A 27567-nucleotide genomic window follows, 5' to 3' on the forward strand; every position below is an offset into this window, starting at 1 on the left:
GCTCTCCCAACACCCAACCAACCTAAAACTGATCCCTAAATAGCCACAAAAAAGTCGCGGTTTTGATAGATTTGCATAGCTGCACGACCCTAGATAGCATGATTTTATTGTCCTTGTTGAGCTACATATAGTCGATATAGACGAGGCAGAGGTGTATCAAACCATTTTTTTCCAGGGCACTTTCACAGACTCCGCCCCTAAAACCCTACAAACCTTTCTAATAGCAAATGTGTATACTGTTGTAACCCTGTAATGTACCGACTAAATGGCAAGTCCCTAAAACAACAACCTGCTACAGCAAAAAAAAAATTCCTGACGACCCAATAACAAATATAATCATATAGCATTATTTGAATGCAAAATAGATTGTAAGCATTCATATTTCATAATATGAAAAAGACAATTATATATTGATGAATTTTGAGGTTTTACACATTATACATTGTAATTGGCCACTCAAAAAAAAAAAAAAAAAAAACCTAGAATATACATGGCAACTATCTAATCAATTTACTATACACAACTAGTTGAAACATACCAACAACATTTGCCTTTACACATTATAGTCAACTAACTCAACTCCCAAGAGTCCCAACCTCAATTTTTAGTGGGACAAAAAACAAAAGAACATAAAATCTAGTCGTAGCAATAATTATTTAACAAATACATAAAATGACAAATATTCAAAAACCCCCACCCCCACACCCCCCACCATCACCACCATGACCGTCACCACCACCATGATGACCACCATACATTCCACAACCACCAGCATCGCCACCGGTAGCACTATAAACACTTGTACGCCGCCTCGCCCTGCCTCGACTACGCTTTTCCGGCTTGTAACCATCAGCACAACCAAATAAAAGCATTGATATGATTGCAGTAGACATAATTACCAAACATATCAATAATATCAAACCCCCGGAATTACTACCCCATAACTTAAATATATCAACATGATTTTCACTTGTAACTCTCAAAATTCTTGCCATGTTTTTTTTTTCCTTGTTTTTTGTAACTCTTGTTTTGGATGTGAACTTTTTAATAAGAAGAATATGTTCTGTTATAAGAGCAGGGTATTTATATTGTTACTACCATTATTATGATACCTTATCTTCAATAATTTTAAATTGACCGTTGATTTTTGTAAACTTAACAACCATATTATATATTAATAGATAGATTCTTTTCTTAAAGTATTCCTAACTTTTTTCCCTCAAAAAAAATGTTTTTCTAACATATATTTCAGAAAAGTTTAATTTGATAATAGATTATTCATAATTTAATTGAATAAAAATTTATCAAAAAATAAGTAGTAAATAAAATAAATAATTCCAGTAAATACAGCTATGACATTTTATTTATTTTTTTATTAACCACAATATAGTTTGATATTATGAGAGATCTAAGGTCAATGGCGGTTAGTATTGACTTTTTCTTAACATCTAAGCCGTGCATTTAAGGCAAAGTGACCGTCTGAGATATAAGTAAATTGACCTATAATAAGTGCCTCATAAACAAGCTTGTCAAGTGGTTGTTTGAATCAAGGTGTTCTAAAAAGTTCTACAATCTGAAATTCTGAATAAATAATTGATGTAGTTAATTAAATTAGTAGACGGTAATCGCTGTATCCCATAAACATAACGCTAAATTATGGTCAAATTTTAAAAACTTTGATCATATCTGAGAGATAAGATGATACTTCTCTTAATGAGTAGTTTTATAATATTAATTTTTGTTAATTATTAGTAATACTCCATATAGGTGGTGAAAGTTATTTCTTAAAGATCGTGCAAATAGATATAACTAACTTCAATTACTTTCAACCAAAACTTATAAAATTTTAATATTTGAAAAATAAACATGGAGACGGAAGAAAAAAAAAACCACTCGACTATATTTTTCTTTAGAATAACCACAAATTGAAGTCAAAGTAACTAATGTAAATAGCGAAGAAAATAAAAACGTATTTGTTAAAATGAAACAGAGGAAGTATCTATATATTGTAATAGTTGTAAACAGTAAACAAGTACTCATATGTGCGTCAAAAAAAAAAAAAAAAAAAAAAAAAGGTACTCATATGATTATATTTAATCTTATGTATATATCATAAATATTAGTCAAAGTGGTATATAGTGTAAAAGTCAAAATGGGGCATTTAAAAAAACACGATGGAAGTACATATTATTTCTTCAATTTTTTTTTCTTCCTAAATGACACACTTTGCTTCAATCTTTATTTTTTAAAAGTGACACATTTTGCCTTCTGAAGACATACCATACTAATTTTCATTATATATCCTTTCTTCAATAATATCTCATGATAGAGATAAGAGGCTAGATTAGTTGGCTAGGATTTCAACTTAGACCTAAGGTTAAGGATCGAATTTCACCAAACACATTCTAGGAGGAATTTCCCTTAAATCTCCCCCTTCTAGGATAGACCTTCTTCTTAAAATAAACAAAATAAGTCCCTCACGTTCTCATTTTATATTTTTTCAATTATCTCATATTGCGTCCTAATATACTTGTACTACAGTATAATTTTCAACAAATAACACTATATGTATCTCCCAAAAGGTAACCCACAAATTGGAAGGAGTCAAGGAGTAATGAAAAATATCAATATTTAAAAAGAAATATTCCAAATGGTATAACTTCATAATAGCACAAGGAGTCAATGGCTGTAACTGTGTTGACTTGCCCAACGTCTATGCAGCCCCCATATTGCCATGTGGTCGTGTGGACTAAGCCAAAGTGTACGTCTGCGGATTGCGGAAAGTTCGTTGATAAGTGCTCTTCATAAACAAGCACGTCAAACTCATTATTTTGTGGAACTTCACTACTTCAACTTGTACATTACAATTCAAATGATGCAACTTTTACAGCCTGTTCTATTTATTTAATTTTCACATATTTTAAGAAAAACAAGTTTGAGAAATTAATAATGAGAGGTTTGTCATTGGTTTGTAGACAAATCTCTTAATACTAACTAGATTTGCAGAGGTTTGAAAAGGGTTTAAAATTAGTGATTAGATTGCTTTTACTTAGGTGATAATTGGATGGAGTAAATTGGAGTAAATATTTGTTCATCGGTCTGATATTTGGTATACCGGGGGTATATACATGTAATTTTACTCATTAAATTAGGGATAATTTTGTACATTTTTCAATCTCAAACCGTCTTTGTCTTCCCCTAAGGAATTGATTTATTATTATTTTTTTAATATTTTATTTTAAACTTTAAAAAAAAAGGAAAAATTGGTAAAAATAATCTCAACTTTCACGTATTCGCTTTAAATAATCCCAACTTTGAATTATTTTTAAATAATCCGAGGGGTGTATTCACTTTCTATGGTCCTTTACCAGCTACTAACCTGTTATAACATGCTTTTGGGACATGTGTCATCACGTGATTAGGTAATTTTTTTTTGAAGTTTAAAATAAAATATTAAAAAAATAATAACAAACCAACCACTATCGCCTCCCTTTCTCCACCACTGCCGCCACCATACTCTCCCACAACCACCACGAATACCCTCATCCTCTCCTTCCCCAGCACCTCCGGCCACCACCCTCTCCTTCCCAGCCCTAAAACTCTCCCCCCTCTCCTTTCCCAGCCACACCACTCACGTACCCTCCCTGCGCAACCATCGACACAACCCCCTCCCCTTGCTGCCTAGCCCAATTCAACCTCCGACAGCCCAGCAGCAATTGCACCCAAATAGCCACCACAAGAAGCCTGCCGAACCTCCTCTAGCACAACCCTTGCATTCCCCACAACCTAGCCAGCTCCACCGCGACCAGCACCAGCCCACAAACACACATCAACCAAGCGGCTGATTTTGCTGCAATTCGCGGGTTGCTACCTCGAATTGGTGGTGACGGCGGGCAGTGCTGCGATAGTTGGTGTTTGATGTTGCCGTTGGTTCAGTGGGCGTGAGTGGTGAGGAGCAGGGGAGTTCTGGGTATGGAGATGCGTGGCTGCTGGTGTTTTCTGGATGCCTGCAGGTGGTGTCGTGGGAGCGCAGGTTGCAACATACGTTGGTGATGGTGGGAGTGTAGGTGATGGTGGGGTTACCGGTTGGTGGTGGGGGTTATTGAATTTTGACTTTTTTTTTTTTTCTGCGGTGACACGAGTCACTTAAACTTAAGAAAAAAATTATCTCTTTAACAGGTTACTAGTCACTTGGGCCAATTTGAGCAAATACACCCCAAATTTTGGATTTTTTTTTAAATAATCCAAAGTTGGATTATTTAAAGCGAATACATAATTGAAATTATATTTTACCAATTTTTCCTTTACAAAAATAGTAAAAAGTTTTCCGTTTGAATTACATTTTATCATATTGGGTCCTATACATTAGTGAATCGCTAAATATCGCCCGCAAATCTCCACATAAAGCCCACAAATTTGTATTGAAATGACCTTATTGCCCTTTTCGTTTTTAAAAAAACCACTCACTACATCTCTCTAAAAGCGGCAAGGGAAAGAGGTGGCGGCAGCGGCGGCGGCGGAGGAAAGGCGGCGACTTGGTGGCAAGGTAATTATTTAAATTATTTAAAACAAAAAATAATAATAATAAGCGGCGAAGGTGGGGCGCCTGGCTAGGACGCCCACCCACTGGCGGTGGCGCCAGCTCCGGCAGCCAGTGCCGGTGGCGTGGCGTGTGGCTTGGAAGCCCAGCCAACGGTAGAGGCGTCCAAACCAGGCGCCTGCCCACTGGCTATGGCTGCCGGATCTGGCGCCACCGCCAGTGGGTGGGCGTCCTGGCCAGGCGCCCCACCTGCCTTATATATATATTTTTTTAAATTTTTTTTTTTTTTTTTTTTTTTTTTTGGAAAATCAGAAAATTTGTGTTACTTTTAAATAATTTTGTTTTATGTCTATTTTTTTTTAATGTGTTTGTTTTTTTTTTAATATTTATTAATTTTATGTTTTATTTTTTATAAGTCTAGTATATATATTTTTTATAAAATCAAATAAAAAACATAAATTTCCACATCCTAACTCAAAACATAAATTTATTAAATAAAATTTAAAAAAAAAAAAAAACTGTTTTTAATAGAATTTCGGATTTTCAATTTTTTTTTTTAAAAAAAAAAACAAAAACAAAATAAAAAAAGGCAAATAAAAAAAAAATTAAACGGTAACGGCGGCGTCTGGCAGAAACGCCAGTGCACTGGTGGTGGCGCCTGGCCTGGACGCCTGTGCACTGGTTGAGGCGCCTGGGCTGGACGCCAGTGCACTGGTTGTGGCGTCCTGGACGCCAGTGCACTAGTTGTGGCGCCTTGCCTGGACGTCCTTGCCATGGTTCCGGCGTCCAAACTAGGCGCCACCTCGTTTTACGTCAAAGACGACGTATCTCCGGCGTCCCTCGCCTCTCCGGCCTCCCCTCCAGTCTCCCTGGGCAACCCAGTACGACTCCACATTTGTTAGATCGAGATTTGTTCACTTTAGGTACGATTTTAGAAATGGGCAAAATTGTCAAAGCATGTCTAATTTGTGGGCTTTATGTGGAGATTTGCGGACGATGTTTAACAACTCCCATACATTAAACCATGAAATAAGTTTGTCTATTCTTGATAATTGGTGAATGGTTTATAGACGAGAGAGTTGTGTGATGATGATGTGGCAGGTGTACAATTCGAATCTATTGTGAGTCTATTCTATTACTATTGTCGCCACATAAACTTAGGTAATAATTAATAGTTTTAGATAATATTATTTCAGGAAAAAAAAGTTATGATAATTATATGAGTTCCAGTTTGGTATCAAAAAGTTTGTCCCTAAATGTATAATCAAGCTAGTATGGAGTGTTGGATTAGGGGAAGGGAAGGGAGAGGGGAGTTTTCGAGGGTGGGGAAGCGTTGATCGATGATTTTTGGGGACGGCGGAAGGGTAGTAAGGGTGGCTAGGTTCCTGCACGGGAAAGGGAGGGGGTGGGGTGTTATCCGGTGGGGGAGGGTGTGGGGGGTTGGGTAGTGTTTTTTTTTTTTTAATGTTTTTGACTAATGAAATTGCGACATTTGGCATTTAAGAAAATAAAATAAAATAAAATAAAAAGTAATCTTTTAATCAGGTTACCACTCATTTGGTCTGTTAAAATAAAGCGCCCCCTAAAATTGGAATTGTTTATAGTAAATGGCCCAAAGTTGAAAGTAATAAAACCAATTTTTCCTCAATAATTTTGATATGACTATGAACCAGCATTCTTCTGATGCATGCTGAAGATACACAGTACATAACTTCTAATGTTACTATGTTAGACATCTAACAATGCAAGTATAATAAGCTGGATTCTCCAAAAGAGTGAAAAGTTGGACTTTGACCTTATTAAAGCTGGAAAATTTTATCATGGAAAAGCTCGCGAAGGGAGAAGGAAGACGATGCAAATGAGTAGTACCTGAAGGTATATACAATGCTCTCTTTTGCAAAAATAACTCCCAATTTCCTTTACATTTAAAAGTTGCAACAAATCAGTAGACAAACAGATGACTGCAGAACAGAATACAAAGAAACCAGCTATATGCTCTAATTACAGTAAAGAATGGCACCTATCTATTATATATTTTTCGATTGAATTAGTAATTTGAATTGTTTGAACTTGCTGATAAAACTATACAATTTTTGGGAATAGTAAATGACACAAACCATTCTGCCTTCAAAAAGTTGCTTTCCAATAGTCTCTAGTTTTCCAATATTGGTGCGAGTTCCTAAAAGAATAAGAAAAGTGTTAAATCGATCAAATCAAATCATCATAGTTAAACAGGAATAAGCAGCATGATGAATTGAAGATTATGCGAGCAGAAAATATTAACATACCCCTGCAGACCGGAACAACATATCATGCAGATTAGAGGCCTTCAGCAGTCTCTCCCTCTTAGGATCCATAGGTGATGCTCTGAAAGCATGATTTGCTAAATATGACTTGGAAGAAGGATTTCTTGATGACATAGAAGGCAAAGTACGAGAGAGCCAAGATTCAGATGGAGACTTTGGTAGTAATGGTGTCAGAGCAAGTGCAGAGCTGCAATTTTTAGAATGCTTTGTGCTTTTAACATCTGGTTTGGATGGCTGTTTAACAATAGTTAAATTGACATTTTGCTCAACTTTCTCCAAGCTTTTCATGTCTTCCTCAATTTCCTGGCAAGACTTCTCTGAAGTAGACACTGCACTAGAATAAGTGGTATCTGAACTTTTAGAATGGGTCATCGCTTTTTCATCAGCACAGATATCTTGCAGTGAATAGTCAACTGAAGGGTTCCTTCCTCTGGATTCTGACGAGCTTGAGTTTGAATGTCGAGATTCTACCATTCTTTCAGAATCTACATACAAGGTCTTTTCTTCTGCAGGATTTACAAGACAAGATATTCTATCGGTTTTAGGAGGTGCTGCAAATTCCAATTCTGTGCAGTCATTTTTAGGCGAGTTTACCCTATAGCCACTGAGATCTCTAGGTTCTCCAGGCAGACCAAGAAAGTGCTTCTCTTTATCAAGAAATCTCTGTGGTGATGCAACCTTTTCCCGCAACATGCCTTTGCGAACCAAATGGACATTCATTAATGATTCATTTGTGGGAACAGGAGCATATTGGTGACTGGTTCTTTTCATTCCACCTCTTTCAATTTTAGTCCCAACCTGCATAGAATTTAAATTGCTTCCTTTTTAGGCCAATTGCATTAAATTGAGTTATATAATTTTGAGAAGCACATTGTTCATGCCTACCTTGTTTTCATCATCTCTAAATGCTCCTGCATATGTAGATCTTGTGCGTACACTTCGGACCGAGGAAATAACTTCCACATGATCTCTCATTCCTGGTATAGGATTCAACATACAAAATCTTGGCAATAAACCACAAAGTTTGACTGATAAGTCCTCTGGTCCATCAGATTCATCCTCATCGTCTGCTTCCTCATCTCTCTCTTCACCATTGATCCTATGAACCAAGGTGTCCGGAGTTGAGTAATATTCTGGGAACTGCTTTCTCAATGTTACTACTTTAGTTATTGGTTTTTCCTGCTCTCTGGCTACATTGTGTTTTCTAGAAGCAAATGGAGGTATTTCTGAAGCCACAGCTTTTGCAGCAGGAAGAAACCTACCCATCATAAATTCTTGCGTCTGAGGATCTGAATAGGCTCCAGATGACTCTGGACCATCCAGTCCACTCACTCCACTAACACTGCAGTTATAGAATGACTCAGTCCTAGAAAGTGTATCTCGAGCATCTACATAGGTCACATTTTCGTCTTCTAAGCTAGAATTATACTCTTCTTCTTCCTTCTCTGATCCTTTAACATCCAGCTGGTCCTTGTCTGGAGAAGAAGTCTCCAACGAATGAGGAACGCTGATTTCTGCTTGGTACCTCGAAACAGAAGTAGGTGAATCTTTCTGGACTTCATCTGTTTCTTTTTGCAAATGAGTTGCAATCCTCCCTGGTGGCAATTTCGGAGTAGGAGGCAGCCATTTGAGAGTAACTTTTCGTGATTTGTTTTCATCCTTTGGTCTTCCTGGCATTTGCTCCCACTTAAAAGGAACAACACCAGGATTTCTAACTGGACCTGATTTCAGCTCTGATTTATAGTATGGAAGAGGAGGCAAACTTGAATGGGAAACAAGATCCTTCCTTTTATTTTCAGGTGGAGCAGTTAGTGATGAGCCACGCCTCACAGAGAGAATAGGTTGGTTGAAATTCAATTGTTTTTGCTCCATATTCTTCAATTTCATGAAACAAATTTTTCTGTAAACAGGATAAACCATTAAGTTGACTTAGGCACAATGATCAAGTAAAACTATAGAAGAAACAAAGACACATTAATGGAGACAACAAGAGGAGACAACTAAAGGTACAAATTATGCACGTTGATGGCCAATTCTTATAGCTGCGCAGTACACACCATTGAAATACCTAGATAACAATCATGTCAGGTAAATGATCATAACTTTATACACTGTAAAAGTAGTTTGCATGCCTGAAAGTCGCACTATCATTGGATTTATATGATTTGAGGCTAAGACCCAAGAAAAATGGAAACAAGAAAATCAATTTTCCTAACTCACATCAGTACATCACTAACATTAAAGGCAATTCACAGGCATCAAAATCACCGGTGAAAATGGTGTGCTGGTTAGTGTTAATACATCGTTAAGATATTAAGTTTTTAATGACAAAAAAATCAAGGAGTACATAGCTCTTGATGCAGTTTTTAGCAATTGTTGCCAAAAGCTGACTCGCTGATTACCCATCTAGAGCAATAAGCCAGATGATACACCAACACCCTTCCATAAGTTTCAGAACAGACTCACACATGGTTAACCTTTCAACCCCCACTAACATTTACCCCTCTACATACCTCTTCATGTTCCCAAACTAAAATTCTTAAAGTGGAAAGGTTTTTGTGGCGCCAATAAACAAGCATTTGGTATCCACTACATATATCCATGTAGTGGAAAGACACCAACGTTATGACTTACATGCTCTCATTGCAATTGAATTAAAATATATCAATGGCATTCATTATCACAGTTAAATAGTACGACACCGGTAGTATCAACCAGGACAATCTAAAACATGACATTTTATAGTCTATGTCGTACTTAGGGAAAATTAACAACCCCCCCCCCCCCCCCCAATTTTTTTTTCTCTGCCCTCCCTCCCAAGTGAAACTACTGTCCTTCAACCAGCAGGAATGGTAATGCATTCGACAGCAAAAGTTTCTTAAGTTTGCCTCGCATACTTCATTGGGAAAGCAATTTACAAACGAAAATTTAAAAACTTTCTCAAGTATACTAGCTATCTTGTAATTTTCTAGGAAAAATATGAATGTTGTAGAAAGTCTAAAAACCCAGAGTCAAAAGCTCAGACTTATAAGTTCTACAGTTTCAACTTAATTTGACTCACTTTCAATCAGAAACTAGCCTACCTACCTTTATATTAAATACAGTGAAAATTTACAACAAGCACAATTTAGAATACATACAGACATAGTGACATACCTAATCAATGATCACAATTACTTAGTAAATGAAATTGAATAAAACCAAGTTAAAATCAATCAAATTCACTACCAACAAACTCAAATTTTTTCTTTCTTGTTTACTTTTTTTTTTTTCTTTGTCTACTCACCCAACTCCATCAAAAACCACTATATCAATCATTTCATATTTTCAACTCATATCCCTATTTGTTTCAATCATTTTTTCACAATTTGAAAAAAATACATAAATTATCCGAGAAACCCAACTCCATCAAACACTCTGATATTCATTGTTTCATATTTTCAAATTTCAAGAATCTGAGCATACCAATTACACTTCAATAATTAAATAATTAAAAAAAAAGATAGAATACGAAATTAAAAATTAGCAAAATTCAAGCTTACCCAAAAAACCCAATTCAGTAAACATTAGAAAAACCAATCTCAATCCAAAAAACAACAACCCAATAAAGATTGATAGAGAAAGACACACACCTGAGAGAAAAAGGGGTTTTTTTTTTTTTTTTTTTTTTCCAAAGTAGTAGATGAACTGTTTGATGAAATGATTGAATGAAAAAGAAAAACTTTAACCAAATCTTTATCTTTTTCACAAAACCAAACTGGAAAGCAAGAAAGAAAGAAAGAAATATAAAAGGAATAAAGGAGATTGAGATTGGAAAATGGAAGAGAGAGAGAATAAACCAAGTTGTACGCTTTTGTTTACTTCACCGCCGAGGTCACAGTTTCGCCATTACCAATGACAATTTCCCCATTTTTATTTACTTCAATTTTGTAACTGCTACTGCACTTTCATTTATTTTGTTTGCATGTGTTTGTAGGAAACTTTGAACAGAGAAATAAATTAAAGTTGATTTCTTAATGATAATATTTAATATCTAGTTTTTTTATTCATTATAAATTTCTTAAAATTAATTAATGATAATATGTAATATTTCTTTAAAGAAAAAAGAATGATAATATTTAATATCTTGTTTTTTTTATTCATTATAAATTTCTTAGTCACAAAGTGTTGGATCATGTAATGATGCATTATTTAATTGAAGTAGGGGTGTTATAATGTTATTGTCACACTCACACATTCATTAATCATTAGTTTATTACACTAGAATTGTTAAAAAGAAGAGGGGAGTCAATTTGGCATTATACTAATCATTTATAGTAATGTTTAGGTAAGCGGAGTAGAAGTATGTAGTGCAAGTAAATGTCAGTGCTTAATTAATTAAAAAAAATTAGTGGTGTTATTAACACTTGTAATAGAGTGATAGGAAAGTTTTAGATCATGCAATGACGTAATGAATGCTGGAAGAGTTGAAGGTATTACTAGTATGCCATATTTCCATGTGCAAATAGCTTTTATTTTAGCAAAAATTCTACAATAAACAAGTGCTAAGCAACGCTCCCATTTTACAAGGCATCGCTCCCTTTTTAACATGAAAGGACGATATTGCCCTTTGTGTAAGTTGGACTATATAATGGTCCATTATGAGACATATGGGCATTATAATATTATTCCGACCCCTCCACTTAGTACCACGTGGTTAAAAAAATTCCCGAGCCCACCACATTCGACCCCACGACATCCAACCCCACCACATTCGATCCACCACCAAAAATCCGATTTTTTTTTTAAAAAAAAATTATTAAGTTTTAGCGACGGGTTTAGGACGATGGACAACGACAACGATTGTACACCGAGGCATCGTCGGAGGATTCTGTAAGTCCTCGTACTTTTTTTTTATTATTATTTTTTTTGTGATAATTTGAGTAATTAGTATTAGTATTTTTTGTAAATATTAGTTAATGTTGTGTTATTAGTTAATGTTGGTTTATTTATTATTTGCTTATTATTAGTGTTTTAAATATATTATTGTGATCAATCTTATTATTTAACTTGTGATTAATGATATTATAGTATTATTATTGTTTTATAAATATTGTTATTAATATTGTAATAAAAAAAATAATATTGGAGAATTTTGTGTGTTTTCTTTTATTTTTATAGGATTTGGAGTTTGAAGACGGCAGTAATGGTGTGAATTATAGTGTGAATTTTGTCACAGACACATTATTTACAACGTTTGATGATGCAGTTAAATGGGCAGACGCTGTTTCCATAAATCTGGGATTTATTGGTTAAATCGTCTTACAACAAAACCAGAGAAGATCGGCCGTATCGATATGTGAAATGTGATCGGGACGGAAGAGCAAGCCGAGAGATTTTGAGAACGCAATACGAAAGGACACAAAAACCAAAGCTAATGCTTGTCCTTTCTACATCAAGATATATTATGAATTCATCATAGACAGTTGGAAGATCCGTGCAAAAAATGATGAAACTAGGACCCATAACCATCCAATGATTGTGTACCAGGAGGGTCATCGTAAAATTAGTGGTTGACATGACAAAGTCTAAGGTTGCATCGCGTAACATCATGACAACTATTGTAGAGCAATTTCCTGATGATCATCCAAACATCAGACACATTGACAATTGCCGGAATGACTTGAGAAAGGAGATGTATGAAGGCAGAGGAGTTGTTCAGCAATTTCTTTATTTGGCGAGACAGAGTCGGTATATTTACTGGGTCATGGCCGATGACCTCGGCGTTATGCAACATGCATTTATGGTGCACCCAATCACGGTAAACATACTACGCACATACCCACATGTAATCGGTATGGATTCGACATACAAGAGCAACCGATACGAGATGCCGTTCTTTGAGATAGTAGGTAGTGTAACACCGACAAATCAAAATTTCCTCGTTGGTTATGTGGTCATTCGCAACGAGTGCACGACAAGCTATCGGTGGGTGTTGCAGAGATTAAGGTAGTTGATTGGGTATGATAAAGAACCATCGGTATTTTTGTCAGACCGTGAACTTGGCCTCTGTGCGGCATTGTGTTGAAGTGTTTCCAGGGTCGTCGCATTTACTTTGTCGATGGCACATCAACAAAGATGTGGAGGCTAGGGCGACTGATATGTTCAAAAATAAGAAGATTGGTGCGAGTTTTAAAAATGGTAAATGGAAATGTATCATGCACGTTACAATCGAGGCGGATTATAATGTTGTTGTAGATACAGTGAAAGCTAGGAGGGCAAGTTATCCGGCAGTGATTACTTACGTTGAGAGAACATGGCTTTGTTATAAAATCAAATTTGTGACATTTTGGACGAACCAAGTTCTTCACTTTGGCAACACAAGTAATTGTAGAGTTGAGAGCCAACATTCGGCAGTGACGATGTGGTTTGAATCATCGACTGGTTCGTTGTTATAATGTTGTAGTTGTTGTCTTTTCTTCGTTTTAGTAATTTTAATTAAAAATCATAATGTTTTTTTTGTAATCTGAATCAACGGCAGGTTCTTTGGATACCGTATGGGCCCGAGTACATTGTCATATTGGTAATCAGATCATTGCAATCGTAATGGTTTGGAGGCATCAAGATCGAAAATTGGTGAGAAGTACATATAGTTGCCACTGTTACGTATAAATGGCAAAGTTACCGGGTGTATGAGCGTTGTAATGGTCCGACTCTTCGTCTCGATCATCATGACTTGCCCGCTCTTCGTCCTCATCGTCAAATGTAGGCAGTCCACCCGACGAGTACATGGGGCGGCTCCCTTGTGACTGATGCTCTCCCGACCAACTACTAGGATACCCATATTGCTGCTAATGACGAAGCGGTGCCCCTGTAATTACTGAACGACATGACTCCCTCCTAACAGAAGCATTCAAACGTCGTGATATTGTATGACGAGCACCCAAACCCTCCATCTACATTAAATAAGTACAAAATCAAATATCAGTAATAATTACAAATATAACTATATGAATAAAGTTGAACAACAAATATTAATATTCAAAAATAATAATTTCAGAACAACACCATCACCAACAACATTATTAATAATAATAAGGACGATAAAAAAAATAAAAAAAATATAATAATAATATTAATAATAATAATAATAATAATAATAGTAATAATAATAATAACAATAATAATAATAACAATAATAATAATAATAACAATAACAATAATTACAATAATAACAATAACAATAATAACAATATTAATAATAATAATAACAATAATTATAAACCACATATTTCGCAACATACTAATAACAATAATACAAAACAACAACAACAACAACAACAATAATAATAATATTACTAATAAAAATAACATTACTAATAATAATAAGATTAATTAATTTTTTTAAAAAAATTAATCACAAAAAAAAAATAAAAAAAATTGGACTTCTGCCTAGATTTCTGGATGAACCAAGGAGAATCCGAAAATTTCAGACTGATCCACCTCGGACATCCGGAATTTTTGGGCAAATGGGTAGATCCGCCAAAAATATCCGGATGAACCAAGGAGGATCTGGAAATTTCAGGCGGATTCTCCTCGGACATCCGGAAATTTCAAGCGAATGTGTAGATCCGCCTACAAATTTCGGATCAACCTTGGTTCTTCCGGAATTTTCAGGCGGATCCTACCTATTGCGATTGTTTTTTGGATTTAAAGCCATACCTGGTCGCCTCCAATGCCGCCGCCTTGACCACCGTACGTCATTCGCCGCTAGTCCGCCATTGCCGGATTTCTGCTCGCCTCCTTGGATTGGTGGCTGTCGGTGGTGGGTTGTGGATGTTTACATTTTTTTTTTGTTTTGTTTTTCAGATCTTACTTAATTTTTTTTTAAAAATTTTTTAGAGAGATAAAATGAGAGTGAAGTAAGAGAGTAAAATGTGATTTCATAAATGAGTGTTGTTAGTGTCGTGGGTATTTATTTATGAGGGGCAAATATGGAAATTCATGTTAAAAAAGCGAGCGATGCCTAGTAAAATGGGAGCGTTGTTTAACAACCCCCATAAACAATCTATATTCCTATGTATTATACTATTATTATTAAGGCAACATACTACATTGTACTACTATTAAAGTTAATTACTGTAAATATATTATTTATTTATTGCATTTCTAAAACATGGTTAAACTTTAGCTTAGATGGTGAAGTGTTATATTAATTTTATTAGAGGTTTTAAGATCAAATCTTTTTACTCGCCATATATTTATTTTTCCTTTCTCATATTTTTTCCCTCTATACTATCTTAAAAAGGAAACCCAAATAACAAGTATGTTTGATTTATTTTACGTCTTACAAGTTTACAATCTATCTAGATTAATCATAAGAGTATACATGATAGCAACAAAAAAATTGTGATGTGGGAAGTGCAATAGTGAAGATGAAATAGCAACCCAAACTTAAAAAATAAAATTCACAAAAACCAAAGACTTAAAAATTAAAAAATAAAAAACTAAAAACAATAATCCCACATTTTCTCTACTGACTCAAAAACGAGTAACCTTTGCATATTATAGGAACGAGCCAACATTTACCCTTTATTTTTTCAAAACAAGCCTTTTTACTTATAATATGTCTACAAGTTAGTTTTATAATTTTTTTTATTTTTCCTTTATTTTTTTTGAAATATTTTTATTTTTCTCTGCTCCCACCTTAATCTCACCCTAACCAGTAACCAACACAACACTGTCACCTTCAATGACAGCCTCGCCCACAGCCACCTTCCTTTACACCCCTACCTCGAAATCCACCCGAAAAAGCCCACCCCCACCGAAAAATTTCCACGCAGCCACCCTAAAAATTCCCCTCCAACCTAAACACCACCCATCCACCCCCAAAACCCCATCCCCACTCTCGAAACTCCACCAGCCACCACGAACTCCCACTTGTGATTTTCAATTTTAAAATGAAATAAATCTGCGTTTATTTTTAAAAAGTGTTAAAATTATTGGTATAATCTGTATTTGATGATGAAGATTTCATGATAATGTTGATCTAAACTTCTGAATCTAGATGAATTTATTGTAATATGCTGGTTTGAACTTGTTCATCGAGATGATTTTTTTGGTGATTTTGATTGTGGTTTAATATGTATATTAATGATGATTTTTTTAATAAGTATTTAATGATGTTTTGGTATAATGTTGTCTGAACCTCTTTACTTTGGATAAATTTTATAAGAAAATACTGGTTTGAAATTTTATTTTGTAAAATGTATAACGATTTTATTACATCTATTTTTTATTTTGAAGGGGAATTAAACGTGTTTCTCTATTATGAATATTTTTCAGTATGCATTTTTTAATCCATCACAATCTCGATCATACACAATGCATACAATAAATGTATAAAATCTCTTCAATAAGTAATATTACGTATTTGTGGTTGCTAAGCTTCTCATATACCATTATTATGTTTTGTTTGTTTTTTGTAAAGATTATGTAACAAATAATTATATGTGCAATATAATGTACCTCTTCCGTTTCTTTATAGTTGCAACATGCACTTTATCACGGTATTTAAAAAAAGTGGACATCACATAATATTATACAATTTAAATGCATGGTTGCTAAGTACAACCTTCATCTACTTAGCACAACTATCTTTGGGATTTGATCCTACACCGCCGCTGAGGTCCAAAAACCATATTTTATTACTCTTCCTTACTCGGGGAGAGTAAGACAGAGGATGCAAGCGTTATCCGGGAAAGTTGACTCCTGGGTCTGGAACCTGGGGGGTTGCTCCGAGAAATCCCCTCATGCTCAAATTCTCTCTCAACTCCCTATCATTTCTTTCATTCCTCTCTTTCAACCTAAAACCCCAAAATTTTCAATCAAAAAATTCATTCAATATCCAAATCAATTTGAGAACTTGTGCTGTCATTCTTCAAACGAAGTTTATCGCTTGATCTTCCCTACAAATTGTTCGTTGCTGTTGTAAAGCTAATCTTCACAATCTCTTTTTTTTTTTGAAAAATAAGAAATTTTATTATAAAAAAACAACGAGGGCAAGCCCTCCACCGAAACAAACAAGCTATACAAGGCCAGACAAACACCAAAGTTAGAACTAAACAAGACTATCTAATCCTACTCAACTGAAGAGTGACTAACCATTTATAGTGTTGTCTACTTCATTTACAATTTATAAGCTGCCTAACTCTATCAATAATCTCTAAGCATATACCTTTACACAAAATTCTAGGAATTATAACAGCTTTTTGCCAATAAGCATTTAAAATTTCTGTCTAACTCATACCTTAAAAAAGAAGTACAAAATTTTGTAAGTACTATGATTAATATCTTCCTAACTGTTATATGTTCCTAAAATGTACAAAATTTTGTAAGTACTCTATTATCTAAGTGTGTTTTTAAGTAAGTACTCTATTGTATCTAAATTTTGTAAAAACTACGATTGGTTAAAAGCGTGTTTTTGGATGAAACGACATGTACTCCATTATGTACACTTAAAGAAACAAGTCATACTTATGATTAAACGACATGTACTCAAATGACATCTTGCTGCCCTTTGATAAATTGAATTTGGTAATTAAATGCCTTGGAGTGTTGTAAAATCAGTAAATGTTTCCTCTCTCTCTCTAATTTCTCACTCTAAATATTACTACAATTCATTTATTAAATTCTTAACAAGTAAGTAAGTAAAGGGGGGTGGGTGGTATGAAAATCTATTGTTACATGTGGTTTATATGACAAGTAAGTTAAGTTTATTAATTTAAAACCTTGTTATGAGTGTCTATGACTTATATGTTAGATGGACATAATAAAAACGTACCTTGTTAGTCTTTCTGTTATGGTTTTTGGTCTAAAAGTTCTATCTTAGACTTGAAAAGTTAAATTGCAATTGATCACGCCAAAACAATTGATGCGACATTATATATTCATAATATAAATAGGAAATTTTTTAAATGTAATAATAATTTATACATATAACCTATACATATAAGATATTAAACATTAATAAACTAATACATTAATATGCTACACAATACATGACATAATATATTATTATGTCATGTCACATCACATTATTTCTTAACACCCTCTTACGTCCTCTAACCCAGAGCTAGTAATTTTGAATACACATGATCGTCCAGGTAAATGCGCATGCGAATGCTTTACAACGCACAACACTCTATTCGTACAATCGTTGATGGGAAGTTGTTTCCCTATTAAGATTCTAGTTGGGATTTTTCGGCTAAGGGCATGATCCATAGCCCCTTTCACCTTCCTTCCCGAAGTATAGGTGTGTAGTGGTTCCCCATTCGAGTTTACAACATCAATTACTTCATTCACAACTATAATTGCTAAGTTGTAAACCTTTTCCATATGCCCTAACCTTGTAATCACACTTTTTAGAGCCGAATCCCCTCTTTCATATCCCCTTGATGTGTTGTCATGGTCATGCCTAAACAAGGATCCAATTGAGTTTAACACAACGACCCTCGTATGTCTACAAGTATCTAGGGAGCGATTTATTTATTCCTCTAACTGTGGTAGAGCTAAGTACAACTCATCAACATCGGTTATCTGTTTCACGAATATGTTTTCCATAGGATTATCGACCTGACCAAGTGACCCTTGCACTAATTCTGCTATTTGTGTTAACCTTTTCACAAGAAAGGGATTGACCGCTTGTATGTACACAACTGAGCCAAATAAACCCCCGTATCTAGGCATTTTTTGGCATACAAGACAAAGCTGGAGACACAATTGTGTTTTCCCACTCCCACTCTCGCCATATATTTCTATCACCACTCCGGTGGGGATCCCTCCCATAAGGAGCGAGTCTATTGTAGGACAACCCGTCTTGCACTTTTGATTCATATCGTTATAATGAAGCCTGAAACATATCAGTAGTTTTAATAATCATGCACACGACCTTGGACTTTTACAATTATTAGTGAAAATTAAAACCAAATAGTTATGGCAATAAAACATTCAAGTTACACAATATTTAACCTTAAATTGCGGTACCATTACATAAAGATCCTAAAGTCTAGAATTAGTGAAAATTAGGGTTGTTTCTCTTGTTCTCGAACTCCCTCTTTGCCTCTTCAATATGTTGCACATACTAGGCCAGATAGTCGCAATAACGAAACGGATTTGCAATGACTAACTTCAGCTGTTCCATCTCATCTAATCCATTCTCAGTTAACATTTTACTCTTAAACACCATGTACTCGGTAGGTTCCTGAAACAACAGATTACAAGCATCTACCTTGCAGAAATTTAACCACTCAATGGTGACCCAGATATTACCCGGGTTTGATGAGAAATCCCTCCCTAGAAGGAGGAGTCTCGAGTCTTTTCCTTCTAGTACGTGGTCCCAAAAAATAGGCTCTAACATGGAATACCACTGGTCGAGGTCCTTAAACAAATAGAAGAAATACTTCATGAATCTAAACTCACTTGGGTAGTTCATGCAGTCAATCAAAGTAAGTCTCAAATCTTTGAAATTAAAACTAACTGCCATTTTGAACCGGTCTAGTAGGTACAACATGAAACAGTATGCATCTTTCGTGAAGTACCTTGGTTTGCAAAGCTTTAATGGTGCTAAAAATGGGTAGTTGGGATGAAAATCTATGCCATGAATTGGACCAGATATACCACTTGTTGCAATTGTAGCATATTGGTGTCGAAACATTTTTTTTTTGTATTACTCATCGAATCTCCTAACCAATTTATTACATGGCAAGAATTGTGTTATAGTCATAACAAAAAAAAAATTATTGCAACTAATTACATGGCAAAAGATTATTATTGCATTTCTAAATATAGAAGTAACAAAAATTATTATGTGTGAATTAAAAATATTTAACAAGCTTACCACCAACTAATCCAATTTGTAGTCGATCAAGAAATTGCTTCAAATCTACTTTTTCCACATAGCATTAGCCATCAAATATATTGATCTTCAGAAATGTGAGTAAATATCAATTAAACAAAGTGGATTGAAGTAAAGGTTATATCTACATAATATATGTAAATTATGAAACCAACACTTAATATATTTAAACCAACCTTCTAAAGCAGTCGTGTCACATTAATTGAAGAAGGTGGTGGATGGAAATTTAAGCCATACTCTTTTATATTGGACCTGTACTTTCTCCCTCTTCTATTTAATTTCTGTACTTCTTTACTTGTTTCCTTAAAAAAAATAACCTTCTTTACTTGTCGAATCTGTTGGTAGTAAGTGTAGGACTGTTAGTACGAAGAAGTTGGATCCCATAGAATAAAAAAGCAACTAAATAATAACGAGTAAAATACATTTGTTCATTACTAAATTCATACATAAAATTATGACATCATAACATAACTAACTGATCAATAAATAATTTCGAACTTAAAATACTAATTCATACTCCTAATACTTGCAACTTAAATTATTAATTCACACTTATAATAATTGCTAATTCATAACATCATCAGTTATACTTAAATTCGCACACAACTTACTAAACCATAGGTGAACGACTTACTAATTTTCAAATCTCATTGACCCACTCATAATCGTCGCTGTCGCTTGATCCTTCTTCTGAACTATGAAGCACTGAAGGCCCCCCTGCGCCTTTTCTTATCCTATTGTGTACAAGCTGCACCATTACATCATTTAACTTTCGATTGTGCTCGGGTGGCAAAACTTCGAAGCTCGGGTCAACCAACAACAAGTCCATGCGCTCCATTACATCGAACCCATTGTACTCAATCATCTCGTTTTTTGAAAAGTAAAAATGCATCTTCATCTTCTCCTAAGTGCACAAACATGCCCTCCTTAGAAATTTCATCCACTCACAAGTAATTTCATATATTTCCTCCACATGAATTGATCATGAAAACTTTCTTCCCAACACTAGAAGCCCCCAAAAACCTGTGTTGTGAATCATTCCATACTATATCTTTCTCACAACATCTTTGTACCAATCATCTAATGGCTTAAACAACGTGAAACCATATCAAGTGACGGTAAAAATGTGGTTTAGCCATGCATTTCTTAAGTGTTTTTCTTAGCTTCCATAGATTGAAGCTGAAAGCCATTTTGTAAGAATCAAGAAGGTAAAAAAGGAAACATAACGCTTCTTTCCTAAACTTACGCGGCTTAGAAAGTTTAAGCGGTTTCTGAAAAGGGTATTGGGGATGGAATTGAATCCCTTGGATGCTTTCCTCTCTGCTCCATGCAAATGTTGCAATCAAATTTTTCTCTCTCTTCTTTTTCTCCTCTTCTTCCCTCTTTCTCACGCCACTCTCTCTCTTCTCCCCACGCCACCGGTGACGCCACTGGCAGCCACCGCCGCTACCAGTCACGCCGGCCACCACCGAGGGGCTGTCTTTCACTCTCCCTCCTCTCTCTCTCTCCTTTTCGTTTGAAACAAAAGGAAAAAAAAAACTCTCTTTCTCCTATTTTAACTTTAAGGTTGTTTATTTAATTTAAGGCATGATTTTAATTATGATTTCATGTTGTTTTTAGATAGTTGATGTTGTTAAATTATTAAAGTAATTTTTAAATATTAAATTGATTGAAAACCCCCAATTTACAAACCCTAGTATTTGGGAATTTAATGTTTATGGTTAGGGTTTGATCTTAGATTGTTGTGATTGATAAATTAATGATTTGATGCTGGAAATTTATTATACACACTACTTTTTAATTATTATGTTAAGGTTTAATTACCTATAAAAAGGAAAAGGTTTTCAATGATTTAAATATGATTTCTGGTTTATTAGTGATGTTTTATATAAAATAAGTATGCTGGAATTTATTTAAGTCATAAAAACTAAGTCTTTTTGAAGGAGTTTTAAGTACCTACTTAAAGAAAAGGTTTTAAGACTTTTAAACCATTAAATTGGGTTAATTACAAAGGTTTTAATCATTTAATAATTTCTCAAAATTTATGTGAGAAGTGAATTAATTTTGGTTGTGTATTTTTAATTGTAGGAAGTTTCGAGCTATGTGACTCCTAGCAAGTGGCCGAGTTTAGACATTATTATTCAAGGTACGTATGTGCGTAAAACTAATTGTGTATGCGTAGTATCATGCTAGGAATTTAAAATATGTATTAAGTGATAAATTAGTAGTATGTTTGTTTGATAAATGCCTGGGATTGTTGTTTAATGATTTTTGAAATTATATGCAAGCATGTGAACATGTTATTTGAGGCGTGATACTAGTTGAATTATGTAAGAATCATGATAATAAGTTTTATTTTCAAATTATCAAGAAAGCATATTTATCAAGCAAGGCTTATATATGTTAAAAGGAGCTAAGATTATAATTATTGAGCATGGTTCATGATTTTTACTCTCACTCAGATATTATTTGAGTTGAGTAAAGAAGCTTTTTTAATTTATTACTCACTCACATAAGTTGAGATTGAGTCAAGAAAGTTTATTAGTGCATTTTTTGCACCAAGGTAGTAATAGTGCATATTTGTGCATAAAACTAGGCAAGCAACCTTAATTGAAATAAATTGTATATGCTCACTAATTAATTCAAGAATGAAATGGAAGTATGTGTTGATGATTGTTGTATGTGTTGTATTCTTGATTAATTGGTTGGAATCATCACATGTAAATTGACAATCACGTAAAGTGTTAGAGGATACGCACCAAAAACTCTGGGAACGTATATACCTTGAGTATGAACATATGGGGGAGTTTTGTGACTTTAAATTTGACCATAGCTTCTACAGGAGTACAGGACGTTGTACTTTCTTTTTAATTGCGCTGGAATTCCGTCACTTTCGTGACATAGTAGGTGCAAAACTTGGGTAGCTCCATAGTTGGAAGCCCAATCTTATAAAGGGCTAGGTAAGGAAGGAAACTTGTTCAATGAGTTCTCCAAAGCTATTTAATAATAATTACACTAGTGGAAAAAAGGTCATCCGTGACGGGCGAAAATTGCCTATCTGTAACGGGCAGCGGGCTTTACGTGTGCGACCGTTAAGGATAGAAAAAGTTATTTGTAATGGGCAATTCCCGTTATAAATAAGAAGTTATTTTTAAGGGCAGGTGTAATGCCCGTTACAAATAACTACTTATTTGTATCGGGAAAAATCCATTAAAAATAAGTATTATTTGTAACGGGCATTTCACCTGCCCGTTACAAATAACTACTTTTTTTTAACGGGCGTTTATATTGCCCGCTACAAATAAGTACTTGTTTCTAATAAAATAGTACTTATATGTAACGGGCAACATAAATGCCCGTTATAAATAAGTAGTTATTTGTAATTGACATATTTTCCTCCCTTTACAAATAGTCCATTTTTTTGATAAATTTCGGTAGCATTTATATCTAATTTATACATATTAGAAGTTTAGAACGTGTAATTATAATCTGTGCCTGTGCATCCTGTTGAGTTTTGTGGTGTTCGACACCGCGTAGAAACAAAAACCCGATAACCGAATCGCATCCATAATAATTACAACATAAATAAAAGCATGCAAATAAGGAAATCACTTAAGCACAAAGAGAAGAGTGAGAAATAAAACTCACCTTAGAAGCGTGCTTCGCTCCACCGATGAGCTCGGACTTGAAAGCTTCAAGTTCCGCAAGTGCGAGAACCTCCGACGGCTCACACTCTCGCTACCGAACCGTAAGCGGCCCCTACCCCGTAGCTTAGACGAGGCTAGACAAAAATAACTTAGAGTTTACGAATAAAGATTTTCTCTCTTTGGAGATCCCTTAAAGTTCACCAACTCAAGTGAAATTCCCAATACCCAATGATGGGTATTTATAGGGAAATGTCCCCAAGAATTCCCATCATCTTCCAATGTGGGATAATTGGTAAAGTGAGAAAAGACATGAATTAATTTAATTCTAAATTAAATTAAAAGGCATGTACAATAGTCATATGACAAGTGTCAATCCAAGGGAGGGGTTAGGTAAGGACCACAAACCCTCCCCTTGGAGAGCAAGCAAGCCTCAACAAACCCATGTGCACGGCATGCCTTTAGCCTTGGGCCTCAAGGCATGCCGTGCTGGCAGCCTTGGCCTTCGGCTGGGCTTGCCTCGTAAGCCCAGCTCGCTACTGGTGCTTGCGCCATTGCGGGATGGCCTTGCTGGCTGGCAACGCACGTAAGCTTGTTGGGCCAGCAGCCTTGCCGCACGTAACAGCGTGCTGACCTAGCAAATTTGTTGTGTGCTTGCGGGTTGGCGTTGCTAGCTAGCCTGCTCGGCCAGCTTGCTCAGCCAGCGCACATGCGTGGCTGCTAGGCTTGTGGCCAAGGCAAGCACATGGCTAGCAGCTTGCTAGCCTAGCGCGCCTAGCCCTGGCTTGGCTAGGCCAATGCGAGGCTAGGTCTTTGCACGTTGACTTGTTATTTGACTTATTTTCTCGTCTTCTCGATTCGTTGAATCGACTCGACGTTCGATGCTTGGCTTCGACGCTCTAAGATCATAATCCAACGTCTTAGTTCCTAAAATCTCTATCAACTTATTTAATCCTTCAAGTTAATTCGTCGCTTTGGTTCAGTTACACGATTAAGTGTGACCCGAAGGGTTCAGTCAAGATTAAGCCGTAACATTAATTATTCATTAATATTACTAATCGGAAGTGGCCTCCAGCTAGGCATTTCGATCACTTGACCTTAATAAGTAATTAGCTTTCCTAATTAATTCCAAACCCTTTATCGGAATAATACACTTGTTTGAAGGATACCATTCCTTTCAATCTCCCACTTGTCCTTCCATAGAAGTGTGTTGTTAGTGTATAGCTTGTTTCCTAGGTCACTTAATGTCTCTTCATGAACTATAAGGTAAGATTCTTCGTCATCCTTATTACGTCCAGAAGTGTTCCTCGATTTCCGAGTTCGTCTATTAGTAAGCAGATGATTTCTAAAATCCATCTGAGCACGACCATGCATTTTCACAGTCTCGCTCTTCGAGAGGCCTTGTAAACAACAAAGACATGTTCCCTATTGTTAATAGGGGGACATTCCTAGTCTTGCATTATTAGCTTCCCTTACTAAGAGGCCATAACCGCTCGAGTGTTGCATTTATAATCCCCTTGTAAGGTAGACGTTTGAAAACATCAAAACGGACTAGTACTAAAATAAGAGAACTTACAATACTCATGATTGAGGAAAGAGGTTCCGATAGCCATAATGAGTAATATACTTTTGAAGATTGTTAAATCTCTTAAAGTATTCTTATAGGTCGATCCAGTATAGTTCCAAAATAATACCTATGCAAATGATTTATGACATTCTTGTCCTTGTAGCACAAGAAGCGGTGCGATAAATCATACTACACACTAATCTTTCACGGTCATTTAGCCGTCCAACTTTTAATGACCTCGATTAGGGATAATTTCGATATGACATTCAATGTTCACTTAATAGGTGTTTCTTTATCCAAGACTTGTCTTGAACCCTATTTTGATTGTCGTCAAATCGAATTGACTCATTATTTAATTCTAAACCACAATTAAATAGTTTTTGGAATTATTAGTAAAATTTTATTCCATTATGAAACTCATCTTATGATAAATGGTTTTCCCCAAATGTTTTAAGAGTAATACTTTTTACAAAACATTTATAGAAATCACTATCATATCTAATATGCTTGATTTCTTGTATGCAATTGTGAATGTTGTGGTTCACTTATTGCATAGGTTTAGTTATGATTACTTTGCAAATCTTAGCATCTTCATTATCGAACACGTTCATAATAAGATGATAAAATTCGAGGCTTTTGTGGTTTATACGTGATTTAGGATTTATTATCCAAGTGATGACTCCTACTCATTTTCATGATTTGAGATCTTCAACTTGACAACCTACAACCATCAACGTTCAACAGCGAACTATCCATTGAACAACTTCCTTATTATTGCCTTTAAGGCAACAAATTCTCAACATATATTTTAGTAGACTTCCTAATGATGCTTTGCTTGGATTTCACTCCAAACGGCTCACAATGATTTGGGATACCCTAATCACTTGTGATAATGGAATTTTACCTTAAATTTCCGCACAATACTCATGGATGCAGCTCCATGTTGCCTTTCTCAAGCCACAATGCATCTAAGCTCGTGCTTATAAATGGCTTTCTTGTTAAGGATCTAATCCTTGCCAAGGTTGTGCTCGCAACGTCAATACTCAAATTATATTTGATTCCATGCATCAAGAAATCATCCTCTTACTTAACCAATTACTTTGGATGCTCTTGATCATATTCCGACGTTCCATTTACTCAGTTTCAAGTCAATTGGTACTTTATACTTCACATGCTCTAAGCATGTAAGTCGTGTGACGATTCCATATCGTAGCATACATGATGGATTCAATTGCAAAATTATTCCTAATCTTATTCCATTCATGTGACATTTTAGCTCATCCAATTTCATCGAGTCTTGCTAAACTGTTTGCTATGTGATACGGTTGAAAGTCTCTACTAGAGTCTTTCTTGTTTGACTTAGTATTTACTTAGCTTATACTTAGTTCAAAATTTTACTTAGTTTTATTCATATGGGTCAAAAGCCTTTCCAAGTCCTTCATGTTTTAACATGGTAAATTCCTTTACTCGTTTAAACATTTTATTAAGTCTATACAATAGATCTTAATTCCCAATATGTACTAAGTATTGCCTTTAGCTTGGTCCAATATTGAAAAATACTTTCAAATCTAAACATTTAGCGTTTGATAGTCATTTTACAATAGAGTTCGTAAACTTCTTCTTTGGACCTTTACAAAATTGACTTTTGCTCCCACTAAACTTCTTATTTAAAAGAATTTTTATATTTCTCCATAAGCCAATCCTTCCATTAACTTCATGAGAAAATAGTTCCAATTCCTATATGCAATGTTTCCCTCAATCCAACGATGGATTACTTGAGCTTGCTTTCAAATCTAGCACTATTTAGATTAATCAAAACCCTTGGACTATTTCCATAGTCTCTTCCAAAATCCTATTTTAGGAAGGCGGTTTTGATATCTATTTTGCCATATTTAATATACGCAATTTTGGTAGAATAATCACGAAAAGACTTAAGCATTCCGATTAGTGAATAGGTTTTTATTAAAATCAACGCCGTGAATTTAATTTTATCCTTTTTAACTAATCTAGCTGTGTATGCATATACATTTCCATATTTGTTAGTGTTCTCTATGAAAACTTATTTGCGATTGATGGGTCTTTACCCTTCATGAAAATTAACCAAGTTTTAAACATGATTTTCAAACATGGAGTCTTTTCGCATTTTATGGATTCTAACTATTATTTGGTATTTGGATTTGTCGTAGCTAATTTACAAGACACTATTCCCTTACCATCTAATAGTAAATAGTATTCTTGTAAGTCTTAGGTTTATTTCTAACTTAATAGATATTTATAAGATTCAATCCAAGCCTTTTGGTGATTTTTATACCTATACGGGGTAATTGCATCAAACACTGAGTTTCAAGGCGCTTCTATAGCCCTTTGGTTATATTGATCTTATTCCAACACTTCTAAAGTTTTGTGAGCAATGAAGTCTCTTTTAAGGCACATGTAAAGTCCTTTGATTATTCATGATCAATCATTCTCATGAAGCCCTTCTAAAGTCTTCCGAGATTCTCAATTCTAGTTTGTTTCTAATCTTGATGGTCATCGAGTTCATTTTCCTCCCACTTGTCGTTTTAGAAATGTGTTACTTTCCAGAAAGACACCACTTAGAGCAACAAATACTATGT

General features: G+C 35.0%; 3 protein-coding genes across 5 annotated transcripts in view; 1 reads left to right on the forward strand and 2 right to left on the reverse strand.

The window, feature by feature from the left end:
• Nucleotides 1–6416: 6416 nt before the first annotated feature.
• LOC110685243 lies at nucleotides 6417–10839 on the reverse strand. Of its 3 annotated transcripts, none has more exons than XM_021861735.1 (4): nucleotides 10686–10839; nucleotides 7732–8746; nucleotides 6829–7644; nucleotides 6417–6719 (listed from the first exon to the last, which is right to left on the reverse strand). In XM_021861735.1, the coding sequence occupies exons 2-4, from the start codon at nucleotides 8731–8733 to the stop codon at nucleotides 6693–6695; spliced, it is 1845 nt and encodes a 614-aa protein (XP_021717427.1). In that variant the 5' UTR covers nucleotides 8734–8746; nucleotides 10686–10839; the 3' UTR covers nucleotides 6417–6692. The 3 variants fall into 3 exon arrangements, with proteins under 3 accessions (XP_021717427.1, XP_021717428.1, XP_021717429.1); XM_021861736.1 differs by having other exon boundaries at nucleotides 10479–10839; XM_021861737.1 differs by having other exon boundaries at nucleotides 10389–10839.
• A 1564-nt stretch (nucleotides 10840–12403) lies between these two features.
• Nucleotides 12404–12838, forward strand: LOC110685142 (protein FAR1-RELATED SEQUENCE 5-like). The gene has a single exon (XM_021861605.1). It carries the CDS (start codon nucleotides 12404–12406, stop codon nucleotides 12836–12838), a length of 435 nt encoding a protein of 144 aa, XP_021717297.1.
• A 5534-nt stretch (nucleotides 12839–18372) lies between these two features.
• The window catches only part of LOC110685143 (DNA repair protein XRCC3 homolog), a 29682-nt gene continuing 20487 nt past the window's right edge, over nucleotides 18373–27567 (reverse strand). Inside the window, exons 2-3 of the mRNA XM_021861606.1 lie at nucleotides 19014–19087; nucleotides 18373–18736 (exon numbers count right to left, since the gene is read on the reverse strand). Coding sequence (XP_021717298.1) covers nucleotides 18373–18736; nucleotides 19014–19087 — 438 coding nt within the window. The remainder of the gene's footprint in view (nucleotides 18737–19013; nucleotides 19088–27567) is intronic.

The sequence above is a fragment of the Chenopodium quinoa genome, unplaced genomic scaffold (genome assembly GCF_001683475.1).
Source record: "Chenopodium quinoa cultivar QQ74 unplaced genomic scaffold, ASM168347v1, whole genome shotgun sequence".
Lineage (NCBI taxonomy): Eukaryota > Viridiplantae > Streptophyta > Magnoliopsida > Caryophyllales > Amaranthaceae > Chenopodium > Chenopodium quinoa.